The 23,206-nt window shown below is 31.4% G+C and overlaps 2 protein-coding genes, 1 non-coding gene and 1 pseudogene across 6 annotated transcripts; 2 read left to right on the top strand and 2 right to left on the bottom strand.

Annotated features, from left to right (window-relative positions):
* Positions 1-4,162: 4,162 nt before the first annotated feature.
* On the bottom strand, positions 4,163-8,114 carry LOC107931544 (uncharacterized). 4 transcript variants are annotated; one of them, XR_005912320.1, is made up of 8 exons: positions 7,601-8,063; positions 7,411-7,513; positions 5,993-7,153; positions 5,827-5,889; positions 5,527-5,747; positions 5,306-5,386; positions 5,069-5,187; positions 4,557-4,574 (listed from the first exon to the last, which is right to left on the bottom strand). XR_005912320.1 is itself a non-coding variant. In XM_016863461.2 (7 exons), the coding sequence occupies exons 1-7, from the start codon at positions 7,667-7,669 to the stop codon at positions 4,457-4,459; spliced, it is 1,854 nt and encodes a 617-aa protein (XP_016718950.1). In that variant the 5' UTR covers positions 7,670-8,114; the 3' UTR covers positions 4,163-4,456. The 4 variants fall into 4 exon arrangements, 2 of the variants coding, with proteins under 2 accessions (XP_016718950.1, XP_040947553.1); XR_005912321.1 differs by having other exon boundaries at positions 5,306-5,350; XM_016863461.2 differs by lacking the exon at positions 5,306-5,386 and having other exon boundaries at positions 4,163-4,574; positions 7,601-8,114.
* A 4,876-nt stretch (positions 8,115-12,990) lies between these two features.
* On the bottom strand, positions 12,991-14,206 carry LOC107931620 (uncharacterized). The gene has a single exon (XM_016863558.2). The coding sequence runs from the start codon at positions 13,882-13,884 to the stop codon at positions 13,216-13,218; it is 669 nt and encodes a 222-aa protein (XP_016719047.2). The 5' UTR covers positions 13,885-14,206; the 3' UTR covers positions 12,991-13,215.
* Positions 14,207-22,853: 8,647 nt separating this feature from the next.
* On the top strand, positions 22,854-22,972 carry LOC121216436 (uncharacterized; annotated as a pseudogene).
* Positions 22,973-22,982: 10 nt separating this feature from the next.
* On the top strand, positions 22,983-23,206 carry LOC121216674 (small nucleolar RNA U3). The gene has a single exon (XR_005912853.1). It is a non-coding gene; the product is annotated as a small nucleolar RNA U3 (small nucleolar RNA).

The raw sequence follows: 23,206 nt of genomic DNA, 5'->3' as shown, positions 1-23,206 counted from the left end.
TGTGTAACCTAAGTCAAGTAAGTCATTAAGTGTGTGTGTGCTTGTTTTAAGTTGTAATTAATGTTTTAAAAGGAGAATTAGTATGATAAATGATGAATATAATCATGTTTGGCTGGTTGCTTGATTGCCAAGTAAAATTGATTGGTGGTTAAACATGGTAGTTTTGATTGTAGGTGTGTGGATGTTATGCTTTGGAAGTGTTAGTCTGTGAGTTTATGGTGTTCTAAATTTGGTTTTTAAGAGTTTCAAGTCATGGTTTTAGTTTGGTATTGTTTAAGGCCAAAATAGGTAGGTTGGAGGTGATTTTTGGGTTTTGGCATAATTGTATTGGTACATAGGTCAAGTTGTATCGCAACAAGTTAGTAACAAGAAATAAATAGTAGCAACGGCATGTATCGATACAAGTCCCCATTTTGTACTGATGCATCTATGCCAGACAGGGATTTCTCTTTTGTTTTGAGTTATTTTGATTCTCGAGGAGCCATACTCAATCTCAATCACCATGTTTTAAAATTGATTTTAAAGACTTAATAATAATTTAAAATATTTAAAAAAAATCTATATAAAGGATTCTTCATTGATTTTTTATTGTATTTAAAGTATATTTTAGTTTGAGTTGTTCTAGTAGCGAATGTAATGTATTGCATTTGGATCCAACGATCAGGTCGAATGTGAGGTGTCACAAAATAGTTTCCCTATGTATGCATTATTGAGTTCGATGGTCTTGGAGCTCAACCCATGATGCATGCTTTGTCGATTGTTTTTCTTGCCCTTTAAGATCTATCCTACAAAGTCATTCGATGTTTTGTGGTCTTTTGAAATATCTAGGATGAATTAAGACCGTTGTTTCACCTAATCAGGGTGTTGCCTTTCCATGGTATGGAAACCAATGATGGGCACCCATGCCTCGAATAATGCATATTGCTTGAAAGCTATCTCCAATATGATGGCAAACATTGCATCATTGACAAGGCTCTACCGTGCTTTACAAAAACATGCAAATAACAACAAATTTTCAACAACAAACATGCATGGGATCTCTACTGCAAGCATTACGAGTATAGTTTTTTTTTTTTTTTTGCAATGAAACAGGTAAATATTTCGAGAATCATATACAAAGGAGAACAGATGTTGACAATAACACTAAAGGGTTCCTATATGATGCAAAAGTACATCAATCTAATAGAAATTCAAGTTATTGAAGCGGTCCATATCAAGATATGAGTGTTAACAATTTAGATTATTAAATTTTATTACTAAATACTAAAATTATGAGTTACTCTAATTAATAACTTTTCATGAGATATTAGTAGTGACTGATTGTCTTTCTAATTGTTAATGCCCTCACAATAAATCGATATTAATGATATTTCTTCTCGATTTCACTCGAGCAAGCGCCTCATCTCTCGGTCTTAAACATGTGGCTCAACTAATTTAATTTTACTCAATAAAATCTCTTTTCAGTCTCATCTAAATTTTTAGATAAATTTCTCAAATCCAAGTTATTAACACAAAACATCAACACAAATTTCATGCAATAATCACATAGAAGATAGTCCAAACAACCAATCACTTAATGAATTTAGCTCATGATTATATCAAGCATATCCATAAGCATGATCTCCATATCCAAATTTTAGAATATTAAGTTTAGAGATTGCTCATTCAAGAAGAGGTTCCTCCTTCATGAACATCCATTGAAGCCCAACTTGATCTCCATTCCAATTTCATTGCCCATTATAAATTGTAGTAAATCAAAGTATAAAACTAAGTCAGCTAAATCAATGAACATGCAAACTTCATAGCTAAATCAATGAGCTTCTTGTCGCGACAAGACATTCTTTGTGGTCGCACGACAATTATTGGAAACAAGAACTCCATGGTTGAGTCAGTAATATCCTTGTCGCAACAAAGCTTTCCTTGCGACAAAGATTCTTCTTGTATAATTTTTCAAGCCACTTGAGTTCCTTATAATGTCATCATTCGTTTTAATCTATAATGTCATTTTCACATAAAGTAAATTTATAATTAAAGTGTATAGAATGTAATTATTCAAAATACATATAAAAACACCCAAAAAAAATTAATTCTACTACAACTCGTATTAGATATGCAAAATGACTCGAGAACAAGCTCCTTGAATGTGAAAACAACCTAATTTACCCTATCAATTTACAACGCATTAGTTGTCTAGGTACAACATCCACCAAAACTGTAAATATATACAAATTCAATTACATTCATTAATAGGAATATTGAATTGTAGTGAGTGCAGATACAACATCAACCTACATCTTTATCAACTCTTCGATTGATTTCTCGTTGCATCCAAGTCAGATCCCTTCCATAACACATTTTATTCAAAGGACCCTTAAATTTGTTTAAATATTCAACACAATGATAGATTATAAATCTTTGTAGTTGAATACATTTCAAAATATTATATACGATTATATTTTTACCTTCCCTTGAGAGAGAACTCCTATGGTTGCAAAGGGAGAGGCACTAACCACAACAACTACATCTATGCTTAGGTTTGTAGAAGAAAGCAACAACTATTTTTTTTGTTAATTGATTCTTGCATCACTTTACAAGGCGCCCTGTATAGGTGCACTAGAGTTGCAAAACCTTGACTGAATCAACCAACTAGCTTAAAAGATTTCAGTAGAAGAAGATACATGCAATGGACCCTGTTGTCAGAAAAGTTTGGCAACAACATTCCCCTACCATCTAGAGCATATTGATTCATCTCCTTCATAATTGCATGTAGAGGGACTGGTTGGACAAGTCTGTCTAACCATGTGCACTTTACTCGATTCTCATTTAATTCTTTCTTTGTTTTATCTTTATATGGGGACACCAAACAACCAATGGCACTCGAATGTCACATCGACATTGAAGGTCAGTTATTAAAACGACATCTGTTAGTGTTATAGTTGTTTCCCGTATGAAAAAAGGAATGTACCCTCATCTCTCCAACTCCAGTATCATAGTGAACATTGTCATCGTAGATGCTACATATAAATCAACACTCTTCAAGAGTTCTACAATATATCCACCTACCTTTGAGAATTTTAAATTATGTAAAGCTTGAAAATTTCAATATTCCTACAGTAAAAAATTACAAAAAAATTACCAAAAGTAAAATCTTAAAAATATTTTTACAAAAATTACAAAATAAAAAAATGGAGTTAAAAATTTTACCATATTAACCACATTTTTCCTCATGAAAAGAAGTTCAAAATTGAGTGGGATAGTTATATTGTGGAAGTCAACTCCCATGATTTTTTATTTCCACTTATTAAATAAGTTGGTTGGGACAGCAATAAATAAAATTTCAAACCCTTGAATTCAACACCCATGCTTGTTCATGTATGGCTGAATGTTCTTTATAATATTTTATTACATAGAAGCAACTCTTGTCATGATTTGATAAAACCCTAAATTCGATGTCCTTGAGACATCCTTAAAAAAACATATTTAGGAAATAGTTTTTTCAAAATTATAATAAAAAATAAAAATTTTACAACTTTTAAGTAAAAAAAAAGAAAGAACAGAAAAACAAATGTGTTGTCAATTTTTTCAGTATTATTAAAATAAATTTCAGCAAATAGATGTGATTTTTGTTTTAATTCTTTTGAAAAATAGAAAATACTAAAAATGAACTATTTGGTTGATTGTTTCAAAAAGTTTTTAAAAAGTGAAAATAAAAAAAAAATTTAAAAACCACAAAAACGATTTAAATCCATATAAATGTTTCCAACAATTTTTCAATATCAAATCTTTAATGCAAGCTCAAGTTCATAGGAACTTTTTTATTTTATTTTATTTTATTTCTCATTATTCAATTATGAGAAATTAGGTACAAAATGAGTTTTTGTATATTTTTTATTGAAAACAAATTGTAACTCTATTTAATGCCTTGATTTTTGAATATTCGAGTTCAAGTTTTCTACCTTATGTAAATTATGTATGTGCTTTTTGGCTTAAAATTTGCTACAATATTATCAATGCAAGAAAACGTAGATTCAAGCGTGTTAAAACACGTTTATCCTCCTATTTAAAAGTTGAAATAAATCATAAATAGTTTTAAGCATTGTATCAATCTCTTAACTATTAAACTTAAACCATGCATAAGTGTATCTGAAAATGGCACGAACAGTTGAAACAAAATTTTATTTTTATTTTCAGATTCAGCAAAAGTGTATTAAAGAACCTCAGACTGCATCAATTACAATCCTAAAATCAAGTTCTGCCCCTATGCTCATAAAGCCCAAAGGCTTACAAATAAAAATTGAAAAAAAAAAAAATGGCCCCAGTTCTGGTGTTAGAATTCACAACCCTGAAAGGCCAAAATCAATCTAATAACTAGTTTCCATAATGAACATAGATGTTTGTAGGATAAGACTATAGATAGCAGTAAGAAAGATCAATTAGAGTAGGAGCCGAAGTTAAATCAGATTAGCGAACATGCTACATTCTCCTTTGACAACATGAAATCACATGTCGAATATATGGAAGCAGCAGCTGCCCTGACAGCCAATTCCCTGTCAAAGCGGTCCCCACTCCCTGATCTGCATCACAACATATTCATCTCTACCATGTAAAATGATTCATGAATATCAATATCCATCACTAAACACAAAATGCAGGAACATGCAGAAGAATATAATGGGGCTAGCATTCTCAGATGCCTTAGTGGATTTTGTGTTTAGTGATTGATAGTAACCTAAGCTATATTAAGCTATATATTAGCATATATAGAATGTCCTTGGGGGTTTGCAATCGGCCAGATATAAAGGCTAAGGGTTGATATGTATCTGAGGCCAAGGATTGATGTCATGTACTGTGAATGAAAGTGCCAAAATGCTTTAAAACTTAGCAGGGAAGCAAAATTTTGAAGACTTGAATGATGAGCATGCAACAAACTACTTTTGGACACCCAGTTCCAACATTTTTATATTTCATAAAGAAATTATTAGTCATGGGAGGTTCCAATGGATATAAAAATCTATAGGCATACCCGATCATCGTAATAAAAAAAATAAGAATAAAACTTCACTCAAACCTGATATTATTTGCCGATGCTCCTTGTTGCGGTAAACTGTAAAGCACATTCCAGTGCATATGTTGCAAGCCCTGGTCACAATGCAGTTGCATCCCTTTTATTTGGTTGGACCAGATTTCCTGGAATATAAGTGAGAAAATAAGAAGCATCATGAATACATGAAGATTCTACTTAAAGAGTGAACAGATTGAGAAGAAAACAAAACTTGAAGAGGTAAAATTCAATTAAGTAGCATACCAACTGATGAATGACCTATTTTCAAACAACACCAAAGGTGCTTGGCTGTAATAAAAGGTATGAGCATATCATCCACCTCTCCTATTTACAAGGGATTATTGATAAAACAATATCTAGGTTTAAATCGGACACTCAACTACTAAACTAGTAATAGAGACAGTTAGCATAGTAATCTTCGAGGTTTAAATAACGATAAACATGTCAAGTTGTCTGCAACTTACAAGCTGTTTCTCTTCTTCAGAGAGAGCTTTATCCATCTGATCGAACAGTGAACTCCATCTTGCTATATGCATCTCAGCAGCAGCATCTTGCAAAAACCCATCGGCAGAAGTTCTGACGTTATTATGATCACCCCCTTTGTTAGAGGAGCATTCTTTTGATATTAAAAAAGGTAATTCTGTAGTAATTACAGCTCGCACTTTCTTCTTGCTACGTCGCAATGCTGCAAACACAAAGCAGAATACACAAAACGGGAAATACTCATATCCTATCTGAGAACAGTTTGACTGATGGAAAAATACCTGAAAGACGTCCTTTAATATCTTGCTGAAGAAGTTCCAACCATTGAGACGCAACAGTGGCAGCTGAAACATCAACGTGCCATTTATATCAGTTAGGGCATTCTTTTCTTCATCACAGTCACCATAAAAACATGGATCATCTTTATAGAAAAATACAAATTCTCACCTTTTATGGAAAGAGAAGAGGCACTGTTGAAGTTCATTGATTCCTCATTTGACAAAGAGCTAGCATTCTTAGATGCCTTAGTGGATGATGACAACTTCAGTGCTAGTGCATCATCCTCACTGACTTGGTCTACCATGCTTGAATCACCATCTCCACTTATTTCCTCTGAATTTGAAGAAATCGGCTGATGCATTGGCACTAGATAACCTCTTGCTCTCTTGTTCATAGTTGTAGCATTTGGAGGCCCATCTTCATGGTAACAACTGAGATGATGAAATCCTGAGTCATCCATATTTCCATGATCCATCTTACCATCATCATCATCTCTGGCTCCACTTTTGACATGACTTGCCTGCTTGCTTTCTGAATGCAAATTTTCAAGTTTTTCAGACTTCACTAAGGCCTCTATTATGGAATGGACCTGTTTCCGATTTCTAACATGATTTATAATCCCAGGGTTTAATCCATTGAGCAGTCCACTTGGGGCAGCAATTTTTGTGAACCTGTCTACCTGTTCTTTCTTTGCAAGCTCCATCTTCTTCTTGAGCACATCATTCTTACTTTTCCTCCCACGTTGCTTGGGCATCGGTATTCCCCCATGAGATGATGATAGTACACCGTTTTGCATAGATACGCCTGCATGGGAAGATGAGAATAGACCACTTTGCATTGATATACCCCCATGAGCAGATGAAAGGAACCCATTTAGCTTCATCTCTTTCCAAACTCTTAACGAGTCTCTCTCCTCCACTGGACCAATAGAACTTCCACACTCTGAAACATCCTTTGGCTTCATATTTTTGACATGTTTGTGACGAGTTAAATCATGGTTTACCGAGCTAGAAACATCTTTCGCATTCAGATCCAAGCGAAAGCCTTTCGAGGTTAGACAATTACTCTCTTGTGAACATGATCTTTCAAACTTTTCTTCATATTCCGGGTTGTTATCACAGGATTCGGTGATAGCAGTTGGAATGTCAGTGTTAAGATCAAGAGGCAGACAGATTGGAGATAATTTTTCCCCTTCAGCAGTTCTTTTGACTTGAGAACCAAAGTTGAAGGTTACTGGAACCTCATTAACTTGAGATACTACTCCACTAAACTGCAATTGCCGACTAGAATCTTTTCTTTTCATAGATTTGGAATTGTGACCATTGAGTTCTGTAGCATTCAATGAAAGGGGGAAAAAAACAATCTTTTCAAAGATGCAAAGTTGCATGGTAACAAACAAAAACACCTTCATTCTTGTATAACATTACAGTTTTTCCCTTGCAAATTCAATCAGAAAAAAGAAAAAGGTATAAAATGAAACTAACAAAGCAATAATCAGTTTAAATGTTTTAAGAAGATAAACTGACCAACAATTCAAATAAATGACAATTCCCCGCCTACACACACAAAAAAGCATGAAAACTTACCCTCAGAGCGGATGACAGAATCAAGATCTCTCATTTTGATTCCATTAGGTGAAACATCATGTTTTCCTTCCAATTCATCAATGCTTCTCTTCACACCCACAGACTAAAAACCAATCCAAAACCATGAAAATTAATAATAAATTTTAAAACCCAGAAAAAAAATTAAGGAAAGAGGAAACACAAACCCAACCTTGGAATCAGATCCAGGCATTAAAAGCAAGCCTTTAGAAACCATGGCAGAATCAGCTTGGTCTTCCATTTCTTTGAAAAACCCAAATTTCAAATTTCAAATTTCAAAACTTGACAAGAATCAAGAAAAGCTCCCAACTTTGGAACAAACAGAGATTTTTCTGGAAAGGGTATTTGAGATTATGTAAAACTGAATGGAAAAACAAATAGGAAGAGAGATTGAAGGGTTTAACAAGGACAGATCTGCCGGGTTATATTTGAATGTTGGTTCAAAAATTTTGGATTTGAATTTGTAGGAGAGAGAGAGAGAGCTCCTTTATATGATTAACAAACGAATCTTGTCTGGGAATGGGATTTTTATACGCAAGTAAATTGAAACTCTTTTCAATTTAATTTAAACAAAAAAGGGGGATTTTTGCTGTGTTTGAAAGAGGAGTTGCATGAGTCCAGTTGTTGTTCAAATTCAAATACAAGGTCTAATGGAGGGAGATTTATTTAACCCCGCCTGCCCATCCATTAAAATTTTGGATATTAATTCTATTTATTATTTTATCTGATCTGTACATTGTGATTATATCTACTGTTTTTTATATAATGCTTAAAACTATTTATAGTTTCTCTTGACTCGTAAATATCACTCGCGTCTTCTTGTATTGACAATAATAAACCATGTCAATCGAGCTAGGACTCAGTCAATAAGAATGAAATGTTTTTAAACGATCATTTGAATAGATTAATTAAGTTTGACATATTATACCATAAATTATATATATAGTATATTTGTTTATTTAATTTTTGATATGTCCAAAATTACATTTAAGGCTTAGAATTCAACATTTTCAAATTTTAGGATATCACTTTGATAATAATTAGATTTGATAATTCACTTACCAGATATTATCTCTTATTATATATTAGACTACTATATACTTATGATGTGAGTGAAAAAAAAATTGTACAATAAATATATTTATAAAAAAAGTTATATTAAAACAAATGACATTTTAATTAGGTCGGTAAACCTGAAGTTTTAAAAATTATAATGACTTGTGTTCAAATTTCAGTATGTTGATCTAAGCGGGAACTATTAGGCTATACATAAAATATAAAAAGACAAAAACAATAGGGTAAACTAAATAGATAGTCACCCAACTGTAAAACGTTTTATTTTAGGCACTCAAAAATAAAAAGTTTACAATTTAAGCACGCACGTTACATAATTTGATCAGTTTGATCATTGCTTTTAAAATTATTAGAAGTGGCATGGAAATTTCTGTTAAATAATAATATTTTAAAAATTACCTTTCTTTGTTTTATCATCATCACCATTCTTCATCGGTTCTTCAACATGAGTTGAAACCAACACCATCACCCCCAACGCCATCTTCTTCTTTGACACCATGTACAAAGTAGATATTCAGTTAAATGGATGGTTGCGAGAAGAAGTCTTTACCCTCAACTCTTCATTCCCAATGGGAACAATGTATTGTCATTGTGCTCTCTTGGATCTTAAATACTGTTAGTCCAAAATTATCTGTTAGAATTGTTTTTACATCAAGTGTTGTCTTACAGGCCCATTCTTGATATTTTTGGAGTCCTAGGCAAAACAATAAATTAAACTCATTTTAAACAATTTATAAAATGTAATACAATAAAAATTGAAAACTTTTTGGAGCCTTAAGAGATTAAGCATTTATGAGAAAAAAATTAAAAGTCCTAGAAACTTAATTTATTTATTTTAGTCTAGAAAATCACATTAAAAGCTAAAAAAATATTTTTTTAGGCCCTAAGCAGTTGCACTCTCAAACAACCTCAGCTTGGAAAGATTTGTAAGAACGATTTGATAATGTTGATGGGTCACATGTGCTTTTTCTTCATCGTGAGATTGCTTCTCATAATCAAGGTACTTCCTCAATCTTAGTTTATTTCACACGATTGAAACTCGTGTGGGATGAATACGATACTCTGGTCCCTTTTTCATCTTGTGCTTGTGAAAATGCTCGAAAGAACCTGCAACACATTGAGCAGTAACGGTTGTTTCTGTTCTTGATGGGATTAAATAAGTCATATGTTGTTGTTCATAGTCAAGTATTGTTAATGTAGCCATTACCTTTACTCAATCAAGCATACTCTATGCTTATTCAAGAGGAAGCTTAGTGGCAACATTTTCTGGAGTGACTTATCCTTCCAAGCCAACAGCTTTATATTCTTCCCATGAACAACAAAGTTCTCAAAAAAAAGCAGCTTAATGGCATATGTGATCACTGTAAAATTCAATGTCACAAGAGAGAGAGAGAGAGAGTTGTTACAAGTTGGTAAGGTATACTGTTGACTTTAATTTACCAAGAAGAAGTTTGGGCATCCCAACATGGTCAATAATGCTATAGCTAATAGTGGTGATGATGGAAATGCACTTGCTACAACAGTGAATACACCTGTGTTTGCACCTATGTTCACTCAGGAACAGTATCAGCAGACTTTACATTTGCTAGGTTTTGAATCTACTGCGTTTGTTGGAGGAACAACTCACACGGCAGGTACAAATACTCGATTTAGGTCTTCTTGAAATTGTCTCTATGAGTACAATCTTTGGAGTCATGGTTTCGTCAACTGCGTATTCCACTACTCTAAATTCGTCATATGGACATTTTTTTTAATTCCTTGTATCATATTCGAGGACTTCGTACAAGTACTTCTATTAGTCAAACCGTTAAGTTTATCTAAAAAAGAAGCTTAACTCATAAATTGGTATCTAAACTATGCATTTTTCTCATTTTGATACTTAAATATTTTTTTTCTTACAAGGGGTACCTAAACTTTTTATTTTTCTCCAAATTGATACCTCTGTTAATTCAATCGTTAGTTAAATTGTTAAGTCTACTTTTAAAAAAAAAACTAATTAAAAATTGGCATGTGACAAAAAAAGACAAAAAGTATTATCTCGTCTCTTATATATATTGCTTTTATTTTTTTTCTTTCTTTAGAACCGGACCAATGGTTGAATCGATCAGGCTACCAATTCTTGATTTGATCAATTCTTCCACTTCGATCAAATAATTTATTAGAAATTCATAAAAATAAAAAATAGAGAAAATCAGTTCAATTGTTTTTTAGCTTGGTTTAATTGGCCTGTATCAATTTGCGGGTCAATCGGTTCAACTCCTATCTCCGAATCAATACCCCAATTGGTCTGACTGGGCATTCCGACTTGGTTCTGAAAACATTGGTTGATCGAGGAAATAACATTTTTTTATCTCATTAGGTCAAGCAAGCAAGCAATGAAGTTTGAAAACAAAATTAATTGCTGGCATCTTAATCTTAGGAGGGTGAATCGCAAGCACCATTTGTATTATCATTCAGTATAAAAGAAGAAGACAGAAAAAAAAATAAAGAGAGAGAAATAATGTAAAAGAAAAAAATGAAAGAATTAAAAAAATATATTTTTTTAAGTTTATATGCATGGAAAATTATTATTTGTTGCAACTACTTTTAACAGATATAATATTTTTGTATAAAATGGGTAACAGAAGAATAACTTGGGTACCACTTGTGACCAAAAACTATATAAGTATCAAAATAATAATAAAAAAATGCATAATTTATGTACGAAGTTATGGGTTAAATATTTTTTTAAATAAATTTAACAGTTTGATTACCAGATATACTAACTTAAAAAATAAATAGTTGAAGTATCACGTGTGAAAAAAAAGAAAGAGAGATAAATAACTTCTCATCTATTTATCATTTTCTACACTTTTTCGTTGAAATTTTTCGTTGAAAAAATAGAATAAAACCCTAAACATGTTTTAAAATAAATACTAGCTCCACACATGTACCACATTTATATTAATGTATATCAAATAACAATCCAGCCAAACATAATGTTAATTATACTTTTACCAAGAATATTGATTTTTTTAATATTTAGTATTTAATTACGATTTTACTGAGAATATTGATGTTTTCTTATAATTTATAATATTATTTTATTTTTATTATATATTTTTTTCTTTTAAGGCTAAAATTAAAATAAACAAATTATATTCCTTTCTTTCTTCCTTTTATCAGTAATTTATTTTCGGTTTTTATTTATTTTTTCTTTATCTATATTGTTATTTAAGTTCTTAATTGAGTATCAACTCGGTTGGAGAAATTATGGACATGCTTTTTTGTAATTAAAATAAATTATATTATTCAAGGTATTTTAATATTTTTAATTAAAAAAAATAAAAATATGAATATATTAAGATTAGAGGTGCTCATAGGTTAGACTGAGCTAGGTTCATGTAAAGCCCATGCAAGATATCTAGACTAACTTTTTAAGTCCGATCCAACCAAAAAATGAGCTTACTATTTTGCTCATGCTTGACCCAATTTAAGAAAAGTAAAGTCAAATTCGACCCAACTTGCCTATATTTGATTTTTTTATATTAATTTTTAAATGCACTAAAAAATGTTAAAATAAAAGTTTTCTAGTACATTAAAAATCCATTACAAAGTATTTATATTAAAAATAGTACATAAATATAATAATTTTTTTATTATATTAAAAAACATAAATAAATATATTAAATATTTTATTGTATTAAATATAATTTTCAAAATTTTATATTTTGAATTGGATTATTTAATTGGATAATTTTTATTTTAAATTTTGAGTAATGAGTTAATTTATTATTGAATTAGTGATTTAATATAAATATAAATACATATAATTATTATAACTTAACATATATAATTAACATAATATTTTTATAATATGATATATTTGGACCAGGCTCGGGCAAAAAAATTTGTGCCCAAAGCCCGACTTATATAGAAAACGAGCCTTAAATTTTACAGAAACCCATTTTTCGAGCCTCATCTTTTGTTTAAATCTTTTCATTTTTTAAACAGATCTTTAGGTCTGGATGAGTGACTCCACCCATAAGCAGGTTTAGGTAGGATATGAACCCGAACCAATTGTTGTATTAGTAAAACATTATTTTAATATTTATACTTTTTAATTTTATTAAAACTCACTTGTATTTATACTATATAAAAAATAATTGACTAAGTCAAATATCACAAGTCAACTCAACATTAATATTATTATAAAAATATTTTTGTTAAAACATGAAATTTGTTACCCTCCACCCATAATCATTTTCAATAGCCAAGTGAGGCGCCGACGCCGTCGCTTCGCTTGTGAAGTGCCTGGTCAACATTAGCAGGGATAGAGCTTCTAGCTTCAGTGAATAGAATAAGTCAGTAAGACTGACTGCCATGCCTGATTGACCACAACAACCTCTTCTTCCGTTGAAGTCCGCATTGGAAGGCACACTGGTGTCATCCTGTATCTGAATTTTTTAGTTTGCCTGGAAATTGGTTCTAATGAAATGCTAGCTGATATCCATGTGAAAAGTGCTTGCAAATTATAGGAATTGAAAATGAAATCATCAGTTACAGCTTTCTCTTGATCCAAACATACTTGTATTCTAAATGCTTCACAGTAATGGTTGAATACCACCATTTCTATAAGAATCTGATCTTAATCAAGAGACCCAATTTACAAATTGCTAACAATACATTATCAACAAAATAAAATTATAAAAAATATCAAATCATCCCTGTTGTTCAATTCCCCTGCAACAGCCAACAATTCTTGAGCTGCGAAAAAGCAGTTTCCCTGAAACTCTGAACCTTCACTAAACAAAAATGGGTGCACTTTAACCCTATCCCTGAACTCACTTTAGAAGTCTTCAACAAATAACAAGCTGGTGCCAGCCCACACCCTTGGCCCTGCACCACAATCCCCCAGGCCCTCGATACCTCTTCCTTTCCATCGCTCTCTTCATCATCTCCTTCTATTTGTTCAACAAATATCACCCCATCAGGCATTGGAGTCTCAGCTTTCTCCCATTTTTGCTTCACCGAGACCCAGTTGTTTTCATCGGCTTTTTCCGTCCGGGTTCTCGTCGTGTTGTCGTCCGAGTAGACGTGGACCAAAAGCGGCGATTCCGGCAGCTTCTTGACGATCTCAGCCACCGAATCTCTCATCCATTCGTCTATTTTCTCGTACACCAACTCGTTCCGTTTTTTCTCTTGTTGTTTCGGCAATGGTTGAAGGCTTACCTTAGACATCGAGATCTTCTTGGTCGACGTTCTTGGTTCCGACGATTGTGGATTTGAAGCCATGAAAGAACATGGGCGTCCATTTGGGTTATGGAATTTGAAAAGACCGGACGATTGTTGGCGTCGAAGACAAACGTTTCCACCACAACCAAGACCGCCCAACACCGCCATTGTTGATCCTCTTGTTCCCCTGTGAAATAGATTCAAGTTCGACCAAGGAAACAATTATTAAAAAAAACCTGGGATTTTAGATTGGAGGAATGGGGTATGATTATATATATATATAAAGAGAGTAGAGTTATTATGTGGAGAATCAGAAAAGGCGTGATGGGTTAAAGATGTTTGGCTTCCACTTCACTTCAAGGCTGTTTGGCTTCCACGAAATTCCGACTCAACCTTTGATTCTCTACTCCCAATCCTTACGGGCAGTCCGTGCAACCTATTGATTTGGGATAAGATTAAAAAAAAACACCCAATCTAAATGGAATGTTATTTTTCTATTGGTTGATAGCAAGAGAGTAGAATATAGGCGAAAAGTAGAGGAAAAATATCCAAGTGGCAGGGGGCATAGGAGGTGGGACAAGAGAAGCGGGTCCTGTTGTGTGATGAAGGCGTTCTCCACGAGGACTGGTCACATTTGACAGTGGGAGAATCAAGACCGCTGAAGTGTGATCGGACGGTGGAAAAGTGGAGAAGTGACAGTTGGTGATGGCACGTGGTTACACGCTTACAATGCATGCAGAGTATAGGCAGGCACACGCACCGCCCTCTTACCAACCGTTTTCTTGAACGTTTGCCACATGATTTCCATGTCAGCAAATATCCCTAGCAACACCCAAAATATTTAACATGTGCAGTAATTGTGAAGTAAATAAAAGGGAAAACTACAAAAATAGTCACTTTTGCTTGCCTCAAGTTACATTGTAGTCATTTATGTTTGAAATCTTATGTTTTAGTCACTTATGTTTTTATTTTGTTACAAAGTGATCAGTACTCTTCCATTAAGTTCTGTTATCTCCCTAACGGTAATCCTACGTGGCAGTCCAACTAGATTTTAAGTGCCAACTTGGATTTCCTAATAGGATGAGAATAGATTTTTAATTAAATAAATTTAATTAATTAAAATTTTTAACTCTAAATCTTAGTTAAAAAAACCTTCATCTCCCCTCTTTTTTTAGTTTTCTTTTTCAGGTGACTAAGAAAGCTATCATCATCAGAATTTTTTATTCACCTACGAAAACAAAAGAGGATTCAATGGAGGGTCCAGGTATGTCTTCTTCACCGAAAATTTTATGCTTTAAGAGTTAAAATCAAGTGGTTGTCGACAAATTTATGTAATAAGATAAACTGCAATGATTGCAGCATATGAAAATCAAGCCAAAACCTGAAGAAGCAAAGGGTTGCCATTACACCATCTAGAGACTTTCAGAAAGAAAGTCCAGAGGCAATGGAACAGATCACCATGAGCATCAAGGTGAGTCTATAAACTCGTTTTCGGCCTAATTTATCACCGAGCCAACCAAAGAAAACCTGTCCAGCTAAAGTTTCGCAAAAGGCCACACCATTAACAACAACTGCAATACGAGGAGGCAAAGTTCCAGGCTTTTCAGAAAGTGCATCGAAGTAGTAAATACGACTGAGCAATTTTGGGATAAGAGATATGCTAAAAAGGTCATAAGCATCAGTGAAGAAACCCATTCCAGCAATCACAATTGAAGTGAAATAGTACCATTGTGTCTTTGTTGCATGCAACGCATTAAGAACTCAAAGCTGGTTTGCGATTTCTGTCTTTTTTTACTTGAAACCAAATCAAGTAGGAAATTAACAAAACATAGGAATTCTAGGTTTCTCTGAATAAACAATCCCATGTCAAATAAAAATGGAAAAAGCCCCAAGTTGAACAAAAGCTGGTTCAGCCATTGAAACAAACTGTTTTGACTTTTCATTCTAGGATGTTAACTGGAACATCATTTTTTCACATGCTGCAGTAATTGCAGTTCATCTTATTACATAAATTTGTCGACAACCACTTGATTTTATGTCTTAGAACATAAATTTGTCGGTGAAGAAGACATACATGGACCCTCCATTGAATCCTCTTTTGTTTTTGTAGGTGAATAAAAAATTTTGATGATAATAGCTCTCTTAGTCACCTGAAAAAGAAAACTAAAAAAAAGGGGAAAGTTGAACGGTTTTTTAACTAAGATTTAGGGTTTAAAATTTTTAATTAATTAAATTTATTTAATTAAAAATCTATTCTCATCCCATTAGGAAATTCAAGTTGACACTTAAAATCTAGTTGGACTGCCACGTAGGATTACCGTTAGGGAGATAACGAAACTTAACAGAAGAGTGATCACTTCGTAACAAAATAATAACATAAGTGACTAAAATGTAACCTAAGGCAAACAAAAGTGACTATTTTTGTAGTTTAACCTAAATAAAATAATGTGTTTTGAATTTTATCCGATTAATTTGTAAGAAAATATTTGAAAGGTTTTTATCGGATTTATTAGAGGTGTTCATGGATCGAGTCAGGCTTAAACATGATATTAATATATTTTATATTTATTCAACTCTGGTCTGATTTGAAATATGGACCTAAAATTTTGTCTAAACTTCTCATATTTATAAAAGACTAACCCAAGTCTATTTTAGACCTGTCCATGTTGTAATGGCACAAATTCAAGGTTATCAGAATAGTGGTTTCGTAACCACAAATCTGATTTAAAGAGAAATTTATTTTAATATTTTTGCATGAATATTGATATGATAGGAAAATCGTATGAAAATATCGATAGAAAAAATTTTACCGATTTAGTGGTTAGTTAGAAAAAGAAATTATTGAAGAAATTGGGTAAAAAAACAAGGTATTGAGACCTCGATCTCGTAAAACCGATCAAAAATATTTTTATAAATATTTATGAAGTGTTAGTAATATGGTATTAAAATTTCGTTAGAAAATTTTAATATTTGGGTAGTCAATTAAGTGAAAATGACTAAATTGAAAAAGGTGTAAAAGTTACTAGAATGATTAAATAGCTCAATTGTTAAATGAGGAGGGACATAAATTGTAAATAAGCCCAAAAGGAGATATTTTGGGCGGCATAAGCTGAGAAAAATCAGGAGAATTGGTGAAATAAGGGTAAAATGGGAAAATAACAATTTTTACTAACATAAAAATGGGACCAAATTGGAATATCTAGAATTCTCTTTATTTTTCTGCATTCTCATCAGCCAAAAATGTCCTAAGGGTTTATTCAAGCTGATTTTTCATAATTTTTGCACCAAGTGAGTTAATCCTTACCTTTTTCTTGTAATTTTTATGTTTCTAAGACTTTTACAACTAGGTCCTATTACTAAATTCATTAGTTTTTGATTTTATGAATGAAATTGAAAGTTGCTATGAATATGTGCTGGAAGTTTATAATGAAATAACATGAAATTGAAGCTTTAATTTGTTTATGAGATGGTTTTATTAGGTAATTTTAATAGATATTGATTTGTAGGATCTAATTGTGAAAAGGTTTGGAATTAAAGTCTAGTGCTAAAATTCTGATTTGAAAATGTTATAAAGTAGTTTAAAGTGATGGAATAAAGTGTTAATTGAGAAAAATCAGCTCAATTGAGAGGTTAATTGAGCAGGGATGAAATTATCATTTATTGAAAGCTTAGGGAAAAATGGTAATTAACATCATGCAATAAAACAGTTGGGACAGTAGCAGTCTGTTAAATTTGAAAAATCACCATAAATTTTGGAAATTGAATCAGAGGATGAAAAAAATATAGAATTAAAGCTTATCGAGTCTAGTTTCTCATAGGAGAAAAGCTGTAATCAATGGAATTGTAAATTATGAGATATAATAAATTTTGTGAGACAAGGTCAGAATGAATTCAGGTTCCCCTATTCTGACTTTGGAAAATCATTAAAAATTGTACAAAAATTATTATGAGTTATAATTTATATTCTTAGAATCCCTAATGAACCTATTTTCAAAAGAAACAAATGATAACATCATCCGAATTCTGTATAATGAGATAATTAATTTTTAGTAAAGAAGGGTCGGAACTGTCGAACAGTGAAACAGGGGAAACTTTAAAGAATAAACTGTACTTATTGAATAAACCAAAAATTCTAAAAGTTTATGGTAAGAATATATATAAGTCTAGTTTCGGGAAAAATTAGCGGATCTTAATTTGGAGTTCCGTAGCTCAAGATATAAATAATTTAGTGACTATGAATCAATGAGACAACTTTGAGTGCACTATAAATAATAATGGAATTATAGAGAATGTTACATATGAACATGAAAGGTATTAAATTAATGATTAAATTTATTTATTTAGATCCAGAAAATTCAAAAACGAAGCTAGATCGAGGAAAAGAAAAAGTTCGGGATTAGTAGATTTTTGTTTACGAACAAGTATCGAGGTAAGTTCGTGTAACTTGAATTATATTTTTAAATGCTTGAAATGTTTGTTATTGATGTGAATATGATGTGAATGTTCATTGTATGAAAATTGATGAAACATTGATATATTTGATAAAAAGGGGAAGAAATCCCGGTTGAATGGAAGAAAATTCGATGGATCTTTGAAAAGGAATTGACGGTAAAAAGGATCTAGCCCGGACGGGTGATCCTATCCTGATATATCCCTCCCGAAGAATATGTGGAAAATGGATTTAGCCCAGACGGGTAATCTGAATTAGGGTTTGAATTTAGCCTGGACTGGTAATTCAGATTCAAGCTCATTAGAGTAATTGTCATTGCAGGGGATTTAGCCTGGACTCGTAATCCCGACAATACTCTATGAGTTTATATTACAGAGGATTTAGCCTGGACTGGTAATCCTGCTATAAGGATAAGGTTCGCGGGAGTGTGCTCTCTGAAATGGAAATGTGCACACATGAATATGAATTGACGGACCCGGATTTGTACACTAAAGTGTACCCCTGAAAATCCATCGAAATTCCGAGAAATTCAACGGGGTAAATATGGAAAAATAACAAGGGAATGGAAAAGCATGGAATTGATGAGCTCATCAATCATGGCATATATATTATTGATACATGGAAATTATTAAACTAACTTAAATGTTGAGTTTGTGCATATTAGGGGAATAATGTATTGAATGGATGTATGAATGTTTATTGCATGGTATTGAAAATATTAGGTAAGTATAATTCTTGTTACATGAACTTACTAAGCACAAAGTGCTTACCCTGTTTCTTTTTCTCCTGTTTTGTAGTGTTAAGGGCTCGGAGGTCGGATTCGGTCAGAGACGTATCACACTATCAACCTCAAGATCTCGGTATATAAAGAAACTTTATTTTGGAAATTAATGGCATGTACAATCTAGTAAAGTAAATGTTAATATGAAATGAATGTATGGTTAGCCATTGGTATGGCTAACAAATTTTGGTTTTGGTATGTGATGAGATTATCTTATGAACATGTTAAATCTATTTTGAAAATATGTTGAAATGGATTGGTTGTGTTGGATTGGTCTCGGTTTAAAATTACAAGGAAGATAATATATTTATAAAAGGGTTATATTGAGTTCATATAAAAAAAAACTTTGGGATTTTGTGAAAAATTTATTCGGTAAAATCTGGTAATGCCTCATACCCCATTTCGGTGACGAATACGGGTAGGGGGTATTACACATATTGTTTTTTTAAATTTTTTAAATATTTATTTTATTTTAATATTTAATAATTTTATATATTTTTTATTTATTGAAATTTTTTATATTGTCATCTTAACATTATTTTAATGTTTACATTAAAATAATATTATATATTTAGTATAAGTTTGTTTTTTTGATGTGTTCTAAGTTACATAATATATAAAAATAACATAATATAAAATATTATAAACTTAAAAATGGGTCGGGCTCGGGCCTTACAGGTTCAAATTCGAGTCCAACCCATATTTTAAACAGGTTTAATTTTTTTACCTAAGCCTATTTTTCAAGCCTAATATTTTTGTCCAAACTCTCCCAAATTTCGGTCGGACCTTCATGCCTGGGCAGGTAGCCCAACCATGAACAGGTCTTAAAAATCCGAATTTCATGGAATTATTTTTAAATTTACAGTTAAAATAAGAAGGAATGAAAAAATATTTAGAAATGTAAGTTTAATTTTAATAAATTCAATTGGTTTTCAACCCTAAAAAAAAATAGAGAAACTGATTTCTAGAAAAAAAACAAAAGTAATTTATAAGTAATTGGTTTAACAGGTTTCAGGTCACAACACAATTTTTTTATTTCTAACGTAGATTGATCAAATCAGTACAATTTTCTCACTTCTGTCTTTTAACCACAATAGTTGATTTAAAAAGGATCCCCATTATAATAATATCCCACCTTAGATGTTACCTGTCACCTAATTTAGGTTAAATTACAATTAATGACAACAATTTTGCAAGAGAGTTTAAATCATATTTAGATAAATATTAAATTTATATATGAATTTTAATTTGTGCAATTATATACGTTAAACTTTGATTGTGATTCAAATGTATACACTAAACTTTTATTTTAATTCAATTTACACATTTAAATAATGAATACATCAATTTATTTTTATATTGGATAAATATAATTATTTATATATGTAATATGTAAACGTAAAATGATCTTATATTAATAGCAATGTTAGTTAATTATGAAAATTGAAACAAACCAAGATGTCATTAATAAAATTGCACAAAATCAAATTTAATGTATAACTTTGCACATTGAACCAAAGTTCATGTGTAATTTTGAGATTTATCTTTTTATTTAAACCCCTGACTGAGTTGGTATCACGAGTCAATCAGGCTCCAACCCAATTAGAAAAATTACAAAAATGACGTTCCATAATTAAATAAGTTGCATTATTTGAGGGTACTTTAAAATTTTATTTTTTAAAAAAGGGCCAATAAATTTTTTTGCACGTGGTGGGATTTAAACTCATACTATTTGCATTGCTTTAGTTTTACCACTAAACCAAAGTTTTATTTTAAATTATTCTATGCATTTTATTTTTATTATGCATATTTTATTAGCTCCATTAATTATATACATTGATAAAAGTTGGTTGACTCGGTGTCGCAAGTTAACTCAACACCAATTATTAGTGACAATATCATGATAAACAATTGTAGTGCATTTAGTATTCTTAACCTGTCGTATTTACGTGTTTAAAATCTTTTTACTCACAATTCAATCTATTTTTTTTCATTTTAATATCATACATATTTCATATGCTTTTATTATTTAGTTTCAAATTATATGTTTCATTATTATTTTCATATTATTTTTAAACACACCTTCATGCTCTAAGCACGTAGTTTTCACACGTATACGCATTTGATAGAATTTCTAGTACTATTATTTAAGCACTTTATTGAGTTGGTTTCAGTCTTAACTAGATCACTAATTTAGTTATGAAATTACAAAATAACCCTTCTTTTAAGTTATAATTAATATTATGATAACGACACGTTTATATTTTCATACTTTTATACCCTTTTTAATTAAAATAATTATAAATTACAAATCAAAGATTCTAACGCATGTTCGATGATATTAAAATATAAGCTTGTTACCGCACTACTTGTATTCATTATTGAATAAATTTTAAAAGAAAATATTTTTAATATAATTTTTTTACCCAGATTATCGGTGTGACAAAATTTATTTATTAGTTAATTCTTTATTAAAATTTAAAAGACTTAAATGGGTTTTTTTTTTTACACCATGGCGGCTTACTTCATCTTTAATGACTTTTAAAATTCGTTTTTTTTTCAATAAAAAATAAAAATATCAGATTTAAAATTGTCTATTTATAGATTGAAAATGTAAGTATGCCCAAATACAAAGGCAATTGGGCATAGTGATGGACACAACATGAAATCCGCTCTCAGAAACAATTCATATGATGCGTCATATGCAACTATGTTTAGTTGGGTGCTGGCTTAAGACAGTTAGACAGCTTGTTGTATGCTTTTATTCTTTGTATAAAAAAAATTAAAATTTGAATTTCGTGTTCTCGTGTTTATCGATTCAGATGTGGCTTGAGTTTAAGTGTGTTAATTGTATTTGTTGTTCGAATTTTATTTTGTTATTGTAATTCACCAAAAATAAATAAAATTTTTAAATAAAAGTGTATCAAATAAATTTCTTTAATTTTATATGCTAGTGAATTAAAGGAAATTAAATGAAAAAAAAAATACATAATGAGTCCCTAGGCGACCTCTATGAAAAATAGTCAATTTGAAGAGAAATGACTATTTTTATTTTGTAGTAGGCATCGATTTATTTGATTTAAAAGGATTGACGGCATAAAAGCTCTTTGAATTTCGGAAAAAAAATCAATAAAGTAGCTTTTAGTAGTGAGATTCTTTGACAAACGTTGACGGTTAGAAACTAACGATAATGTCAATGTGGCTATACTTTTTTTTCCATCCACTAGTGGTTACACTACCACGTCAACAAAAAAATAAAAATAAATAAGGATAATGACATAAATTACCCCTATACTTTACAAAATTTATCAATGTGGTACACGTGCTTTCAATTTTTCTAATTTAGTACCTGTCCTTTTTTCCATTCACCACTTTGGTACACTTTCCAAATGGCATTAAATTCTTACTCATTTTGACACGTCGACCTCTAATAAGCTGATATGTGGTAGAATGGGCCACACCCATATTTTCCAACGGGAAAACATAGGGACTTCTTTACAAATTTCCCTTTTTATTTTTTAATGTCAACAATGAATTAAAAATAAAAGAAATTTATTAGAATTTTTTTTCTTGGGCAATGTTTCATTTTTGTATTTTTTTTTCTTCTTCCTCATCATCCAACATAATCCCATTTTGATCTTTTTCATGTTTTCCCTTCGGTCTTAATAATCTTTAACTCCAAATCTAAAATTACACCAAAATACAAAGTATTCAAATATGATATTTGGGTTTGATATCTGGGTATTCTAAAACTTATTTATGGGTTCAAAGAAAAATACTAAAGTTGAAAATAAAAACCACTCAACTTCAAAATAAGAAAAGAAAAGAATTATTATGGGTGTGGCAGTAAAGAATTTGCCTATAACTCCATTAAACACGAGTTCAGTCCCTAGACATGTTAATTTTGGGTGCAATCATACCAATACTAATGCATCAAATCCCATCAGAACTACGCAGTTAAGTGTTCTTGGACAAGGTTAGTACTAAGATGGGTGACCTCTTTAGAAATCCTCATGTTGCACCCCTTTCTTTTAAATGACCTTACTTGAATCATATTTATTCTATAGGCTTGTACCTCTGTTTCCTTTAGCGTAAAAAAGATAGGATCTCACGTTTGGTTGATGTCCTATGACCTTGTGATTGGAGCATGATTAATTCTCTTTTTTAGGGTATTCCTTTCACCATACTAAAGCTGTAGAGGATCGTTTCCTGTTGGGATCAACTAAGCATGGAATGGTCATCAGGTTGTCAGACAGACT

The sequence above is a fragment of the Gossypium hirsutum genome, chromosome D04 (genome assembly GCF_007990345.1).
Source record: "Gossypium hirsutum isolate 1008001.06 chromosome D04, Gossypium_hirsutum_v2.1, whole genome shotgun sequence".
Classification (NCBI taxonomy): domain Eukaryota; kingdom Viridiplantae; phylum Streptophyta; class Magnoliopsida; order Malvales; family Malvaceae; genus Gossypium; species Gossypium hirsutum.
Note: the sequence above shows the minus strand (reverse complement) of the source record. Positions and strands in the feature narration are given on the sequence as shown.

What these genes read in the sequence shown, in the direction of transcription:
- LOC107931544 (XM_016863461.2), bottom strand. Translation starts at nt 7,669, where the DNA reads ATGGAAGACCAAGCTGATTCTGCCATGGTTTCTAAAGGCTTGCTTTTA. An exon ending in TGCCTGGATCTGATTCCAAG is followed by an intron (nt 7,514 to 7,600) that starts GTTGGGTTTGTG and finishes ATTGGTTTTTAG; the next exon opens with TCTGTGGGTGTGAAGAGAAG. An exon ending in TATTAAAGGACGTCTTTCAG is followed by an intron (nt 5,748 to 5,826) that starts GTATTTTTCCAT and finishes TTGTGTTTGCAG; the next exon opens with CATTGCGACGTAGCAAGAAG.
- LOC107931620 (XM_016863558.2), bottom strand. Translation starts at nt 13,884, where the DNA reads ATGGCGGTGTTGGGCGGTCTTGGTTGTGGTGGAAACGTTTGTCTTCGA.